The sequence below is a fragment of the Capsicum annuum genome, chromosome 9 (genome assembly GCF_002878395.1).
Source record: "Capsicum annuum cultivar UCD-10X-F1 chromosome 9, UCD10Xv1.1, whole genome shotgun sequence".
NCBI lineage: Eukaryota > Viridiplantae > Streptophyta > Magnoliopsida > Solanales > Solanaceae > Capsicum > Capsicum annuum.
Genome location: NC_061119.1, coordinates 214,348,980 through 214,366,948, shown reverse-complemented (window position 1 = coordinate 214,366,948; position 17,969 = coordinate 214,348,980). Strand labels below are relative to the sequence as shown.

At 37.1% G+C, this 17,969-nt stretch overlaps 1 protein-coding gene and 1 pseudogene across 1 annotated transcript; one reads left to right on the top strand and one right to left on the bottom strand.

Annotated features, from left to right (window-relative positions):
- Positions 1–10,402: 10,402 nt before the first annotated feature.
- On the bottom strand, positions 10,403–14,803 carry LOC107840732 (putative late blight resistance protein homolog R1A-10). The gene is given in 3 exon segments (XM_047396558.1): positions 10,403–10,750; positions 11,474–13,733; positions 13,735–14,803. Coding segments are annotated over 2 exon segments (1,731 nt in total). The 5' UTR covers positions 14,079–14,803; the 3' UTR covers positions 10,403–10,750; positions 11,474–12,346.
- A 15-nt stretch (positions 14,804–14,818) lies between these two features.
- Positions 14,819–17,843, top strand: LOC124887247 (annotated as a pseudogene).
- The last annotated feature ends 126 nt before the right edge of the window (positions 17,844–17,969 follow it).

Here is a 17,969-nt window from a genome sequence, read left to right as displayed (position 1 = left end):
GGATTCATTTTGTTTGCCTAAATGTAATGGTGGTTTAAGTATCAAGGCTAGCAGGCTTTGGAATTTGTCTGTTGTTGGTGAACCGTTGTGGCAAATTGTGGTGGATAAAACTTCTTTGAGGGTGAAATGGGTGCGTCACATTTATATAAAAAACGCACAATATGGCGTTAACTCACATCTAGGACCTCCAACTTTGGATGTGCACAAGTAGACACTTAAACTTTTATAAAGTTAAACAAGTAGACACATACTTCCTATGTGGCATCCTACTCAGCCAATTCTTGTCCTATATGGCGTCCTACATGTATTATGCCACATAGGACGTGTGTCACATTCAACTTTATAGAAGTTTAAGTGTCTACTTATTTACACAAAATTTGAGGTCATAGTTGTGATTTGAGGCCAAGTTAAAGGGCATGTTTATGTATTATGCCTATAAAAAATGACCCTACTTTCTGGGAACATAGACGACCTCAAGATTGCAGTTGGTACTGGAAGAAACTGAATTCGTTGAAGGGTGAAATGTCATCTTTGTATACACAAGGACAGTACAATCTTACTAGTGTGGGGGAGATATTCTATAACGAGTAGCTACATGGCTCTGTTGGGAACTCAAAGGAGATCGATTGGGTTCTGCTAACTTGATATGGAACTCGGTATCTCATCCAAAGCTTAGGTTTATTGCATGATTAGAAGCTAAAGAGAGATTACTCAACTAAAAGTAGACTAATCAGACCCAAACATTCAGGTACATGATGTGACAACATGATGTTTGCTCAGGAAAGAAAACTCAAATCAAATCAAATTCGTCCAGTTTGAGATGCCTTAATTGCATTAGTCCCCAAATTTTCTCAAGACAGAAAACTATACTCATGCCACCAAAAACAAAATGTGTGTCCTTGGAACTTCAATCATATGTTGAGGGAACTTATGCCTTTCTGTTAAATTCTTCTTTCGAATAAATAGATTGCAGAAATCAATTCAAGAATATGAGTTACTCGATTACTTCTTCCGAATATCATTGGGATCCCCAAGAATATACCATCAAACATACACAATAAATATTAAACCAAGAAACTAAAGTATAAACTAAATCATCATCCATTTCCCAAAACATAAATTTCTCCATGAAGGAGGAAAAGTACATCACAGTAAGAATTAAGAAGCTAGAAGTCATTACAACATAGAAATTTATCGAATAAAACTACCACTATTGAATAGAAACCGATTGAATGCTCTTGTTGCTCCTCCTCTCCTTGTCTTCTTTCTTCCAAAAGCTGCTCCAAGATTCCACGATACTTAGTTGAGATAAACCCTTCTTCTTATGTTGTAAAATTTCCCACTTTTTACTTTGTGTCTTAGTATAACAAAGCAACATAAATTAGAAATGTAAAATCTCCCAATTACAATCAAATCATGTCAATTAAAGTCTAGAAACATCAAGAATATTTAGTGATACGGGAATTCCTAGCTCGAGACCTTTCACATGAAACCAAGCACATGAGTTGCAACGACTCCAAGCCTTGTTCACATTCTTGGCCATGTGTGAGGCCCTTGTGAGCCCATCTAAGGGCCTATATTTAATAAAATGTGAAGAGGCCCACCAAGACACCCCAAACCAACCCACTTAAATGCCAAGGGTATTTTGGTCTTTGTCCCTCCTTTCTAAGTGAATAGATAAGCCATGTAATAGGGCTAGTCTTGCTTTAGTTCATTCCTATTATTCAAGAAACAAAAGACTTGTAAATTTTTTACTTCTCTTTCTCATTTGGAGAGGCCAAAACCGAATTCTCACTAGTAGAGTGATACTAGTGTTGTATCTTGGATAGAAACTAGGTTCTTCGGGTTCTTTGAGTTCCTCTTGGTCCAAGTAAGAACTTTGTATTGATATTTATTAGTCTTAGGGTCCTTTCTCTTGTTAGAGTTCTTAGATTAGTGAATATTGTGTGTCAAGTTTCTATCTCTTTCTTTGTAAATCTTGTTAACATTGTGTTATTGAATATAAAAGTCTAGTGAAGCCGTGTGGGGCTCTTTTGATTCACTAGTAATATTGTCTTTGTTGTTCTTGTTGTCAAACTCACTTTTCTAGTTCACACAAGTGTTGCAAGCCTAGTGCAGCCGTGTGTGGCCATTTTCGATTCACTAGCACTTTGTTGTTCATCTTGTTGTTCTTGTGTTGGTTGGAATCTCTTGATACACACTTAGCATTGTATCATTTAGCTCATGAGTACATCATTATATATATTTTTAAAATGACATTAAAAGACGATTTCTAACACTGAATCTTGGAAGTAACATATATTTTTTTTTCATAAACTATCTTTTTTTTTTAAACTCAAGAGGAAGCCTCCAAAAAAACACAATTGTTGGTGCACATATCCTTGCACCTATAATTTTAGTCTGTTTAGACATTATAATAAACCATTTTGCACAAGACCGTAATGCTTCAAATGCAAAAACATGAGCTACCAATCCAAATAAGGAAATGAGAAACGGAGTGTAACCTTGATAATTATATACTTACGTGGATTGTAGATACGAACATCCACTGGGTTGTTTCCGAGGTCTTCTTGTTCTTTTTGAATTCATGCAGCAGATTCGCCAAGTTCTGGAACAAAACTTGTTAAGTCAATCAATTGTAGTGAGTGGATATATGCAAACTCAATGGGTATCTCCTTCAAATTATGGAATTCGCTGATGATACAAGTCAAATGGCTGCCTTAACTTTCAACGACATCATTCAAAGTTACTACATGAAGAATCAAGCTTTGGTCGCATGGAGGGCATGGGATCATACTTGGAGGGGTCTTCTTGAGCATGCCATTAAACAAACCCGAGTGTGGAAGATTGCTTGGAGCCTTGATGACTTGAGGACCCTCAAGTTAGGGCCATACTTGGTGGTTCACGGTTTTGGTCATTTAGACTTGTCTAAATGACACCCCATGGCCACCCCACCTCATTAAGGGCATTGGAGTTATTTTATCTTTCTTTTGTAAGATACTATATATAGTTTTGAATGATGAATGCATGAAACACTTGAAAATCCTCTCTCTTGAGCGTAGACCACCTTAGTATAGTCTTAGTTAGGGCTTGGAAAAGTCATCCTTAGTATAGGGCTTGGAAAAGCCAATATTGACCTTTGCTTGGAAATGGTGGATCTTGAGGTGAGTTGATTCCCTTGGCGGTCACTGTAAGAGTGTGGTTTTGATTATTACATTCATTAGGGGTTAGTGTTGAAATACACTTGGTTCTTAATCTTATAATAATCTTGGTCTCACTATCTATCTTTATTTTCTATGCATTTTCTCTTGTGTTTGTGTTGAATCTGTGTCTTGTTTCATCTTGTGTCATTGTTATCATCTTCATCTCCTTTCTTTAGTTATAGTTTCAGTTTCTAGCTTTGTTTTCCGCATCAGCTAAGCATGAGGCGCTCAAGGTTAGGAAAATTGTCATCTGTCACTTTCCAGTACTTGACATCATTATCTTCAATTAACAAAAGCTTCAATCGTGTAAATCCCTGAACATTTGGATGCCACTCTTTGCCTTCACGAGCATTATACATCAGCTTCAGCACCTCAAGGTTAGGTAACTCAGCTATGATGTCCAAGTATGACCAATCTAAATAAGTTCTTTCCAACTTCAACTTCTTGAGCGTGGCTGGAAAAGCTTTTGCACTGGTCACTGGCAAAAGGAGACAAGTACATCCTATAAAACTCAATATTTCAAGTTGCTGCAGATAGATAAGATTGTTGAGAAGCGCTAAGTCCCAAAGATTGTCTCCACTGAATCCTAATTTTTTAACAGTCTGAATCCCCGAAATAACCTCCTTTGTGCAACAACTGGAAGACAAGTAAGGAATAGTTTGTATGTTTGGAGCCTTTGTCAACACATACGGTTGGGCGATTTGGCAGATAAATTATGCCCGCTTTGAGATGCCGTAATTGCTTTAGTCCCCAAATTTCCTCAGGAAAAGTTGTTTTAACTGATCTACTAGGTCCTTGAACGATGAATGTCTGCAGATTCCATAACCTACAAATTTCTGGAGGTATGTCTAAATTCTCACGGCAGCTCAATGATAGGTACCTCAACCAGATGAGGCTTAGTATCTGTACAGGGAAAACTCGAAAAATCACGCTGTCTCTCAAATCCATGACTTTGAGTAATTTGGAAGGAGTAAGCCATGATTGGCGAATAAAAATTGGAAAATAACGACAAGAAATACTAATAGGTTCTGAACAAACATTTCCTCTTTGAACTTCTCTCAAGCACAGATCATATATTAGATCCTGAACCTTACATGATCTAATTTTTTATTATTATTATTATTGACAATATTTTATTAAAATATTTTAATAATAACGTTATTAACAATATTTTAATAATATTATTTGAACCTTACATTGCTTCTATCAATATACCACTACTACTACGACTAATTATTATTATTATTATTATTATTATTATTATTATTATTATTATTATTATTTTAATAAAATTTTCATCTTAACAACGTTTTATTAACGTTAATTTAATATACTTCTATTACTGCCCTTAATAACGTTTTCATAACGTTAATTTAATATATTACTACCACTATCCTTAATAATGTTTTAGTAATAACGTTTTAGTAACGTTAATTTAATAATATTTTAATAACGTTAATTTAATAACTTTAATTTAATAACGTTTTATTAAAACTATAATTTTTTTATTTATTATTAGTATAGTTTCATCTTTGAGATGAAAATAATGAGAAAATAATAGTGAAAAGTCATTTAAATATATAAAAAGTAATTAGTAAGGGCATAATAGTCATTTTACCCTTTTTTTTACTGTTGGAACGCTCAAATTTTTAGCCTGACGTGCCTAGTTTTGCGTGCACAACACGCGTTTCACATAGGATCAGAGATCATATTTGTGAAGTTTAGAATAGTTAAAGGTCATATTTGTGCAGTATCAAAGTTTAATATCAAAGTTATAATTTGGTCGGGTCATATTTATGTACTATGCCTTTTTAAATTAGTTCCGATCTTGTAAGTAGGTGATGATATAATATACAGGTTTCCATATATATACTTATGTGACTAACGATGCCGGTAACATGTTATAAGTGAGTTGTTCAAGCATTCTTTTCTTTTCCTTGTCACGCCCAACCATATTGTTCGAAACTTCCAGATTAGATAATTTTTCCAAGCTCCTATCTCGTGCCAAGGACCATGTCGATGCTTGTCTACCTTTATGATCTTGAATCTTTTTTGACTCTTCTTGGGCACGGTCAATGTCCTTCGCTACTTGTTGCAATATCTTTTATCTGCTCATCCAAATCTGTCATTGCCCCATAACTACTGATTTGTTTCTTGGAGTTCTTGAGAAATGCTTCTATATAAGTCACTTTCTTATGAAGAGCTACAATGTCTTCTCTGTGATATAAAGCAACTGATATTATTGGCGAATCAGACGTCAACAGCAGTTCCATTGTTCTTATAAGAGATGCTATACTCGCGTAGGCCATCGATTCTCCTGCTTCCAAAATGCGATAACGACTTGAAAGCTGCAAGTTATACGAGTCCGATAGTGTCAAAATAACATGATTCACAAAGTTGCAAAATCAGTGAGGTAAGAAATTAAGAAATCAGGCAACTTCAGTCTGCACTCTTCACTATCGTATCTGTTACAGACTTTATGTCTACTTCATATTCATGTCTGTATCACCTAATTCACTACACTTGATTCGACACTTCAGAAATATGAAGAACCAACTTCATCGGTCCAAGAAAACGTTGCACAGATAGTGAAAGAGGAGCTGTATGATGTTCATAGGTCTCTATTAGCCAGTTGCGAGGGCCAATACGACAAGGACTTGGTTGAATGATAGATGGCCAAAAAAAAGAGGCTGATACCAAACTCCCCAAGAACACAACAACACAAACACCAAAATCAGTCCACTAGTTCAAGAACTATGGACCCTTTTGATGACCTCTCTCGGATTCGCAAGAAGAACAAGAAGGGAAGTGATATCAAGAGTAAAACACACTAAAACAGCAACAACACTTGATGAACAAGATGCAATAACAAAAACACACGGTTACAAGACAAGAACACAAACGGATTACATAGATATAGACAAACGATTACAAGAAAGTAAAGATAGAAAGATAGACAAAGGGATGGTATAATATTAACAACCCCAAAGCTTATTCCACTTTTGGACCTTTAATATCACACACAACCTAAACCTATCTCTTACGTGACCTCAAGAGAACCAGAATTCCCAAGAAATCTCCGTTTCTAAAAAAAAATGATCAACACAAGGATTCCACCTTGTCCAAGGATTCCACCTTGCTAAAGACTCTCAAAGAGGCTACAAAATATATTCTCCAAAAATCTCCCAAAAATGACCTAATGAGGTTCTGATACGAGTAGGATCACGATAATGGAAACTTTTTGAGTATTTTGAAGACCACCTAAAGAGTGAACAAGTATAAGTGTGAACGAGGCCCAAAACCATCCCAAGCACACTCCATGGGCTATTTTTGGATCCCTTTTCAATAAAGGGCCTTTTAGTCTTTTGTCCTTTATTTTGTAATATAATATAAATTGAACATTATAGGGTTTTAGTTGGTAGTTTTTATGAATTTTGAAGAAAGAATACCCCTCTTAGAGAGAGAGAGTCCACAACCGAAACTAGGGCATAGCATAAGGGTGAATTCTCTTGTGTGTTGCATTTTGCTTGATATGTTGGTGCTTGGGTAGTGGACGCCTATTTTAAGTCAATTGTAAGAGTTAGGTGTTTGTTGTGTGAAGTGTTAAGGTTCCAAGAGTAGAATATGCTCTTGGGTTGTTAAGACTACATCAACACTTGTCTAACTAACTATCTTATATCTTGTTTTAGTTTCAGCTTCTTGTGTTGTTAATGTAACCCATGTGTTCTTGTTGCTATTTAATATTGTGGAGCTTCATCTTGTGTTGCTAAACTTGTTGTTGGCGGGCTGTTTTGGTGTATTAACACCTTGTATCTTCTTCCTTATTGTTCTAGATAGTGAATCCGAGAGAGGTCCCCATTTGGTCCACGATTTGTTGTGATTTGTGGACTGTTTTGGGGTGTGATTTCATGTTCTCTTGTTTGTTCATTATCATTTGGTATCAAAGCAAGGCTGGTTTTTGTTTCCACAAAGCCAATCTTGGGTTTGATTATTTAAAAAAATTAATAAAAACTGAAAAATTCCAGAAAATAGGAATCGTCCATTTCGTGTTCTTGGTAAAAAATTGTATTGTGTTGTTGTCTTGGCAGAGATTTTCTTATTTTTCTTACTAGATGTTGTAGTTCTTTTGTTATTCTAGTGTGTTTCTAGTGTTGGTTCTTTCTCACCAACACTAAAAGTGTCTAGATCTAAAGGTTGAGCTTATAATATTGACATTGTTGTTGTGAACTTGAAGTGGCCATGTGTTGATCCTTATTATTGAAGGTTGGTGTTGTTGTTGTTGAGTTCTTGAGCTTCAAATTGTGTTATTATTGTGAATTGGTGGCTTAAGAACCTCTTGTTGAAGTTGTTGTTGAAAGATGGAACTTGACAAAGTGTTGATTGAAATGTAAGACCAACTTGAACCTTAGACTACAAGATTCAAAAGTTTGTGTTCTTGGTGTTCTTCACCAATCTTCATCTTTTATTGAAAAAAAAAAGTGGATGTTAGATCTAAGAGGGTGAAGGAAGGAGGTGTAGTATTTGTTAGTCATCAAAGACTTTTACCACTACTTCCAACCACTCAAAGACTTCACAACCATTTTCCAACCAACTTCCATGTTTTGAGGGCCTTGTTTTAAGGGAAGATACGACAAAAGACCAAGTCTTCAAACTTGAGTTGAAAAAGAGTTCCAAGACTTATTCTTTCCCTCCTTACACAATACCACCAATCCAGATCAAAAATTGGTCAAGACTTGAACCTTGGACAATAAAACTTGACAAAATCGTGACCAATTGAGGGTTGCCACGTCATCACATTTTTAGTGTTCACCAACAATTTTTAAGCTCAAATTTTAGATTTCTTAGTTTTATTTTATTGTTTCTTTAGTTTCGTTTGTTGATTCCATTACTAACTTACAAGCTAGTACTAGAATGTAAGTTAGTTTTGAAATCGTTCTTCGTGTATACGTTCCTTTGTGTGTCTTATTCTCTTGACTAGTTGTAATACTTGGTCCACCTCTCAATGCCTCATGGAGTACAAGCAAAGTTATGAAACTTGTGAGATCAAGTGTAAAAAATCCGACAGACAAAACAATAGAGAGGGAGTGTGAGGATCATTCTTGTACAACTAACTTGTTTGTTGTTTTGTAGGTAACTTTTGGCCATAATGGAAACCATTTTTGCCCTCCTTGATGCTTTGTCCCGAGATCTTTCTATGGCAAATGTGGGTCTTGAAAAAATTGACTCAGATATGGTAACTATGAGTGAGAGATTTGATCAAATGGTTAGTCGAAGGAACTCTCGTGCTTTTACTCCCGAAACTTTACTTCCAATGACCAATTCTCTAAGACCACCACATAATGCCACAATCCAAGCTCGAAATAGCCCTCAAAACCGAGAATAAGATAGACCACTTCCACCGCAAGTTGATCAAGTCCAACAAGGAGGACTTGGAAGCAAATTTCCTCCCATCCAAACTCCACAACCGAAATCCCACTTAACCAAAGCAAGCCTCTTAACCGAAGCTCCACTACACTAAACCCGACATGTCCATATAGAGAAGAATGGTAGAAAGGAACATGAAGGATATGGGGTCTACGAAAATGCTTATATGATGGTAGGAGACTTGTTTTGGATAAGGTTAAAGACAAGGCTCAAGATGGAGAGGAAGTCGAGGTTCAAAATGAAGAGGTTAGACAAGACTTGTTCTCATTGTATCCCCGGGTTCCCTTTGTTTTGTTTTGTGGACTGTTTTGGGTGGTTTCTTTTGCTTGATTCGTTGGTGATTGGGTGGTGGACGCCTCTCTTGTGTCAATTGTAAGAGTTAGGTATATGTTGTGTGAAGTGTTAAAGTTCCAAGAGTAGAATATGCTCTTGGGTTGTTAAGACTACATCAACACTTGTCTAACTATCTATCTTATATCTTGTTTTAGTTTCAGCTTCTTGTGTTGTTAATGTAATCCATTTGTTCTTGTTGCTATTCTAATATTGTGGAGCTTCATATTGTATTGCTAAACTTGTTGTTGGCTGGCTGTTTTGGTGTATTAACACCTTGTATCTTCTTCCTTATTGTTCTAGATAGTGAATCCGAGAGAGGTCCCCATTTGGTCCACGATTTGTTGTGATTTGTGGACTGTTTTGGGGTGTGATTTCATGTTCCCTTGTTTGTTTTGTATCAGTTTCTATTTATAACTAGGTTAACTTATTACAAATGACTAAAAAACTCTTGTAAAGGGAGGATGAACAGTGAATGCGGATGAACAGTGAAACAGTTTTGGAGCTTGTAGGACTTGTTCTCTACACTTCAAAGCTTGTTCCTTGGATGGGCAGCCCTCCGAGCTCAAGTCTTGACGCATTGGACCCCGATCATTGATCTTACCCGTATCATAGGCACAGAAGTGGACAAAGTCGAGGAGAACTCCTGGCATTCTATGAGTGGATAGATCGCATACGCTAGACAGCCTTAGTGTCCAGGCTAGCTTGCACACACCTCGACTAATTCCACTAAGTTCCTTCAACCTCCCACCAACACGGGTACCAGATAACTCTGTCCCCGAAGGCTTTGACATATAGGAAGAAATCTCCTAGTGTTTTTTTCCTCTCACTTGGATTTAGAACTATAACTCATGGTTCTCGACTCATTTTATTGACCACTGGGCCATACCCTCGTGTGGGTGCCAATGTTATTTCGATGGACTTAGATTGATGTGAGAGACCAGGATGTTACAATTGGAGCTGTTGACACTAACAGGTACTGCATATTTTTAATGGATCCGAGCAACATAGGTTATAAAAGAAGTGAATCTATAAGTACCAACCGGTACTACAATAAATACTTTCAAGGAGAAAAATATACTAAATACACATGAATATAAGTTTCAAACAACAAATTAATGAAGAAAGGGCAGCCCAGAGAACTAAAGCTACCGCTATGCGCGGTGTCCGGGGAAGGACCCCACCACAAGGGTGTATCGTACGCCGCCTTACCTTGCATTTCTGCCAGAGGCTGTTTCCAAGGCTAGAAGCCGTGACATGACAACAACTTTACCTGTTATTCCAAGGCTCCCCTTCCATGAAGCATAAAAGAAATAACAAATAAGTTCTATTTATGATAATATAGAATGGAAAAAAAGAGTTGACTTTAAAGAAATGGGATGACAACTCCAATAAGTTGACCTTGGATTTGTGTCTATCAAGGAAAATATAATATTATAACACCTGTTTTTTAACCTCTCCCCCTTGTATTTTACCACATAGTTACCGCCACAGGTAGAAAGCATCTCGAGAGAATCATACAGGAATATATGTAGAGGGATCCTTTAACAAATATTAAACCAATTAAACTAAATCATCATCCAGTTCCCACAATAAAATTGTTTCATGAAGGAGAAAAAGTACACCACAACTTAGAAGACATTACAACATAAATTCATCGAATCAAACTCCCATATTGGATAGAAACCGATTGAATACTCTTGTTGCTCGTCCTCTCCTTGTCTTCTTTTTTCCAAAAGCTGCGCGAAGAATCCACGATACTTAGTCGAGATCAAGCCTTCTCACTCTAGCGTCTTGCAATAACAAAGAAATATAAATTAGAAATATAAAATCTCCCATTTACAATCAAATCATGTCAATTAAAGCATAGAAATATCAAGAGGAATTGTTTAAGTATACATTTTTACATTAGTGATATATATGTTAGAGGAATTGTTACAAAGAAATCAACAAACTAGAAAATAAAATTGCAAAGAGAACACCTCGAAATGTTAGTTCCTATTAAATTTTCTTTTTCACAATTCAGTAAAATTTACTCCACTATATCAAAAATAAATGTTAATAATACTTGTCCATTTTGAAACCGATGGATAATTTACCCATTTTACCCTTAGCATTAAATACGATTCATTATCCAATGTGTTTTTCAAAGCATTAGATTTATTAGATTCAAAGAGTAATATGGTAAAACTAGCCCTATCATTTACTATTTCTTAGTGGACAAATATTGATAGACGAAGGTAGTAACAATTAGACCAAATGTGCTCACATTTAGAAAGCTTAAACTAAAGTACCAAAATTGCTCAAAAATATATTAAAGGGGACATTTTGAACTTCCTTCAAATATAAGAGATATTCTTGTTAATTTCTGTTACATTTTAAGTAGAGTATTAACCAAATTTTGTCAAGGTTATTTTTGTGTAAGAATATGGGGTAAAGCTAAATAACTTTTGCGTATGACTTGACTTGTGGAAATGAGAAACAGAGTGTGACCCAGATAAATACTATATACTTACGTGGATTGGAGATACGAACATCCACGGGGTTGTTTCCGATGTCTTCTTGTTCTTGTTGAATTCGTGCAGCAGATTCCCCAAGTTCGGGAAGATAACTTGTTAACTCAATCAGTTGTAGTGTGTGGATTTCTGCAAACTCAATGGGTATCTCTTTTAAATTATGGCATTTGTTAAGCACAAGGCGCTCAAGGATAGGAAAATTGTCTTTTGTGGCTTTCCAGTAATTGAGACGATTATCTTCAATTATCAAAACCTTCAATCGAGTAAATCCCCTAACACTTGGATAACATTCATTGCTAACACAAGCACTAATCATCAGCTTCAGCACCTCAAGGTTAGGCAATTCAGCTATGATGCAAAGTTCTTTCAAACTTCAGCTTCTTGAGCGTTGCTGGAAAAGCTTTTGCACTTGCTGGCAAAAGTCGACTAGGACAAAATGTAAGATTCAATGTTTCAAGTTGCTGCAGATGGACAAGATTGTTGAGAAGCCCATTAGAGCCCATCCTATTTCCTTCACTGATTCCTAATTCTTTGACATTCTGAATCCCCATAATAACCTCCTTCGTGCAACAATGTGAAGACAAGTAAGAAATAGTTTGTAAGTTTGAAAAACCCATGTGCCTTCCTTTGTCAACAGATCCACTTGGGCAATCTGGCAAATTACATCTTTGCAGTTTAAGATGCCTTAATTGCATTAGTCCCCAAATTTGCACTGGACAATTATTTTCTTTAGATGAGTAAGGATACCCTTGAAAAATGAATGTCTGCAGATTCCATAACCTACAAATTTCTGGAGGTATGTCTAAATTCTTACGGCATTGCAATGATAGGTACCTCAACCAGATGAGGCTTAGTATCTGTAAAGGGAAATAATCAATCTCCATGTGTCTCAACTCCAAGACTGAGTAATTTGAAATGAATAAGCTCTAATTTGAGAACACGAGGAAAACTTGAATCCTCAAATTGAAAAGAGAAAATAGAACGGGTTCGTTTCAAAAGATTGTTGTTGTCATGATCTCTCAACTGACGATGTACAGGGGTAAGAAGAACCTTAAAAAAACCAAAGTAACAATCATAAATTTCATCACCAATCACGCGCATAAATGGCTGCTTTTCATGCATACTGTCAAGCACAATGTCGTTCATGATAAAAACATTTCCCCTTTGAATTTCTCTCACGCACAAGTCATATATTAGATCATGAACCTTACATGATCTAATTTTTGTTCCATCTAGACTTTTCTTGCAAACGAGGACTAGACATCTATCGACAAGCTCTTGCAAACACTTCTCAGCCTCTCCTTCCAAATCATTTTCCAACTTCAGGAACCCCTCAGCCATCCATGATCTCATCAATTTCTTCACTGGTATCTCACTGTCTTCTGGAAAAATTCCGAAATGCTGAAGACATGTTTTTAGATCGCTAGTCAAGTGATTGTAACTCAACCCAAGCACACGTGAACATTGTTCATCAAGATCATTTGTGAGAAATGACTTGACATCTTTAGCTACACTTTCCCAATCTTCTATTGCCCTTCTCAATTTGAGAAGTCCAGCAACCACGACAATAGTTAGTGGTAACCCGTGACATTCATCTGCGATTTGCTTTCCAGCAGTCTCGAACTCATATGGTAATGCTTCACTTGAAAATGCTGCGCTTTTGAAAAGACTCCAACTCTTGTCTTGATCCATGAAGCTCATCCGCAAAGAAAGATTCTCTGTATCAGCATAACAACCTACTTCATTGTTACGGGTAGTCAACAGTATTCGACTCCCTACATTGTCTTCAGCTGGAAAGCATCGTCTCACGCCATCCCACACTTCACAACTCCAGATATCATCCAAGACAATTAAGTACCTCTTTTTCTTTAAGCTTTTCTGCAGCATGTCTGCTAGCTCTGCTTCACCTTTCATCTCAACGGTGTCATCCATTTTGATCGTCGATCGCAAAAGGCCCAGCAAAATTTCCTTTCTGTTGTGCTGTTGAGATACAGTAGCCCAGGCATGAATTTCAAAACGACATAGAATTGATTTATGATTGTAAACTTCTTTCACTAAGGTTGTTTTACCTATGCCTCCAATCCCGACAATCGGGATGACTTTGGGTTCACCAGAGAAGTCTATAGTCATATCATTTAACAACCGTTCCCTTTGATCGTCACGTCCAACTATACTGTTCTCAACATTCAGGATATTTCTTGATGAGCTTGGAAACTCTTGAACCGTTGATTCCTTTGATACGATATTTGTCGACTCTCGCGATACGATCAATGTCCTCAGCAACTTGTTTCAGGCTATCAGAAAGCCTCTCTTGTGCCTTTTTTCTCAGATTTTCATCATTTGCCAATACAACTTCAGTTACACTTAGTTGAATTGTTTGTTCAACAATATTTGCAACTTCTTTTACCTCTACTTCCAAATCTTTCATTTCCCCAGAAACATTGTTTTTCTCAAAGTTCTTGACAGTTACTTCCAGGGAACTAATCTTTTCATGAAGAGCAGAAAATTCTTCTCCGTGATCACATGTTAGAGATTGCATTGGTGAATTGGATTTCAAGAGCGATTTTACTGTTCTCATAAGAGAAGCCACACTTGCATGAGCCATATCTACTATATTCACGTTCGCCTTTCCGATTATGACCTGAAAGCTGCAAGATGCAAGAGGTCAATGGTATTATAGGTAACGTGATACACAGATTGGCAAAAAAGGCAGGCATAAACTAAACAAGATCTGGCGATTTATTAGTCTGTTTCATGTTCCGGTCAGATATGTTACTACAGCTGATTTTGCACTCTGATAGTACAATCCATTAATCTCTAACTCTTTGAAGTTGGCTAAATATAAGGGAAATAATAATATTTAACAGCGCATAGAACATATAATTACCGGTTACATATAGACACGTATAAAAACTTATTTGTGAAAATCTCTTCAAACTATCTCATCCGACACTCGGACAAGCTCAGTCAATCACAAAAACAAGCGACAGGAAAAGCATAGGAAGGCTCCTCGCTAAATAAAACTACCCTATGCGACTTCATTTTGTATGCATGCATTGATACATATGTCAGTGATGATAAAATATACAGGTTTTCATGTATATTTTTCTGTGACTAATGATGCCTGTAACGTGTTATATGTGACATATGAGAGTTACTGGATATGTTGTGCTAATTCCCTTCCCTTTTTATGTAACTTTACAAATTTTACTCCAAGTACTAGCAGACCACGTAGTTGATTGTGATCGAGTTTGATGATTATTATATATTATGAGACTTTAAGTGATGTAATGGATATTTTAAGTGATGACACTTGAACCAATGATATGCTGACATTTGGGTGAATGAGAGGGCTGCATCTTTGTTATTAATATAATATATATATATATAGATAATTCCATTTGACAATACAATTACAATATTTTCTTCTGTCCAACTCTTTCCGTGTTATTTCCCTAATTTCAAAGTAAAAAACCAACAGATATTCTGCCTTCTTCTCTGTGCAGAGACTCCCCATTTTCTGTCACTTACCTAAGTAAGAGATATGGCTTATCGTGCTATTACTTGTCTTATGAGAACCATACACCAATCAATGGAACTTACTGGATGCGATTTGCAACCGTTCTATGAAAAGCTCGAATGTTTGAGAGCTATTCTGGAGAAACCATGGAAAGCAACAGACGATGTCGAGGCATTAACAAGCTTGGAAGCTGAAATCACAGAACTAGCATACAGTGCAGAGGATATGATTGACTTGGAATCAAGTAAAGTTTTCATAGCAACAAAATGTGGAGGAAAGAAGCAGATCTATGTGGGAGCTCCTTTTTGTCCTTGAACAAGCACTAGAATGCATTGATTCCACCATGAAACAGTGGATGGCAACATCGTACAGCATGAAAGATCTAAAAGTACAAACGTACCTCTTGCCGGTTTACCTGAACATGCTGTTGAGCGGACCCAGAATATGATGGTTGGCTATGAAACTGAATTCGAGATGATGCTAGATCAACTTGCTAGAGGAGAAAGGGAACTAGAAGTTGTCTCAGTTGTAGCTATGGGAGGCATTGGCAAGACAACTTTTGCAACAAATCTCTACAGCGATCCAAGAATTATGTCGCACTTTGACATTCTTGCAAAAGCTACTGTTTCGCAAGAGCATTGCGTGAGAAATATACTCCTAGCCCTTCTTTCTACTAAAAGTGCTGAACCTGATGATGAACTAACAGATCGACTCCAAAAGCTTCTTAAGAGAAAGAGATACTTGGTAGTCATTGATGACATATGGACTACAGAAGCTTGGGATGATATCAAACTATGTTTCCCAGACAGTAATAATGGAAGCCGAATACTCTTGCGGAATGTGGAGGTGGCTGAATATACTAGCTCAGGTAAGCCTCCTTATCACATGCGCCTCATGAATTTTGATGAAAGTTGGAGTTTATTGTATGAAAAGGTCTTTGCGAAAGACTCTTTTCCCAATGAATTTGAACAGCTTGGGAAACAAATTGCATTAAAATGTAGAGGATTACCTCTATCAATTGTCGTGATCGGGGGGGCTTCTTTCCAAAATAGGCAAATCATTGGGTGACTGGCAAAGTGTTGCCAGTAACGTAAGTTCAGTAAGCACAGACGTTGATGTCCAATGCATGAAGGTGCTGGCTTTGAGCTACCATTACTTGCCTTCTCACCTAAAACCATGTTTTCTATATTTCGCAATTTTGGCAGAAGATCAACTGATTTTTGTAGATAAAGTTGTGCAGTTATGGGTTGCAGAGGGATTTTTGAAGGTAGAAGAGATGAAAAGCATAGGAGAGGTGGCAGAGACATGTCTAAACCAACTTATAGATAGAAGCTTAATTTCCATCTGCGAACATCCGCGATTTGGAAAAATTGAGAGTTGTGGAATGCATGATGTGACCCGAGAATTCTGCTTGAGAGAAGCTCAAAACATGAATTTTTTGAATGATCTCAGAGGAAAGAGTGATCAAAATTCATGTACGCAGTCCATGCAGTGTTCCTGCCAGACTCAAGCTCGGATCAGTATCCATAATGAGGAAGAATATGATAGGTGTCATAATAGTGAGGCATATTCCTTTATATGCTTTGGTAGATTCCGATGTTGTGTGACAGAGTTTCCTTTCAAGCTAGTCAGAGTACTACATCTTGCTCTCCGTAATTGTATAAATTTTCCCAGTGAAATGCTTCATCGGATTCACTTGAGATACCTATCTTTGAGCCTTTGTTCTTCCTCAGAGGAACATCAAGATATTCCCCCAATTATAATGGACATTCCTCCATCTATATCATGCTTATTTTATCTGCAAACTTTTATACTTAACCTATCTGGTGTAGGTTTGCAATATCCAATCATGTTACTATTTGAAATTTTGACGATGCCGCAGTTGAGGCACCTCCGTTTGGATTGGATCTACTTGCGGAGTCATGAGCCTACAGAGAAAAGTCTGGTTTTGAAAAATTTGCAATGTTTCTCTGGATTGAATCCTCGGTATTGTACTGGGTCTTTCTTTAGACTATTTCCCAATTTAAAGAAGTTGGGAGTACGTGGCGTCCCAGAAGACTTTAGTAGTTGCAAGGATATGTATGATTTTAGCTCGTTAGGTCAGATCAAGCAATTGGAATTTCGTCTTAATGATCAAAATATTTTTGCTTTCTGGAGAGCACTACACCTTCGGGTTCTACTCCACAATATCGTCTGCGGTTTCAGAAGGAAAAGTGGTCATATCCTGCAGATGATGTTCCACTTTTGCTCATACCTCCTTCAGATGCTTTTACACAAAACCTTAAGAGTTTAGCTCTTAGAGGACAATTCTTCCTTCCATGGAAGGATTTGAGCATTGTTGGTAAACTTCCCAAACTCGAGTCCCTTAAACTATCATATAATGCCTGCGAGGGCATTGAGTGGGAAGTAGCTGATGAAGGCTTTCCTCGCTTGAAGTTCTTCCAACTTAACTATTTGGGAATTCAGGTACTGGAGAGCCAGTAGTGACCACTTTCCATGCCTTGAACAGTTATTTCTGTATAGTTGCTGGAATTTGGACTCAATCCCCTATGACTTTGTTGATATAACCACACTTGCTCTTATAGATATAAGCTACGGTCAAGAAACTGTTGTGAATTCCGCAAGGCAGATTCAACAGGACATTCAAGATAGCTATGGCTGTTCTGTTGAGGTCCATACGAGGCCCGTTCCTCCTGTTGATTGTCTGCTAAGTCCCATTGGACTTCCTTTACGCCCTGTGAGTTGAACTTTTGTTATTTGCTAGTTCGTTTTAGCATCAGTCTAGTGATGGACGGTAAAATGTTTTCCCAGTTTCTCAGGCTCAGCTGGTCAAAAAGTTTTCTTTAGGAAAACAAGTTCTTTGGAAATAAGGAAAATGACTTCGTTAATGAAATTAGGGAAAACAAGTGGTATTTCCTCCTCCCAAGACCCCCCCCCCCCAACCCCACCAACCCCATCCTCATAATTTTGTGCTTG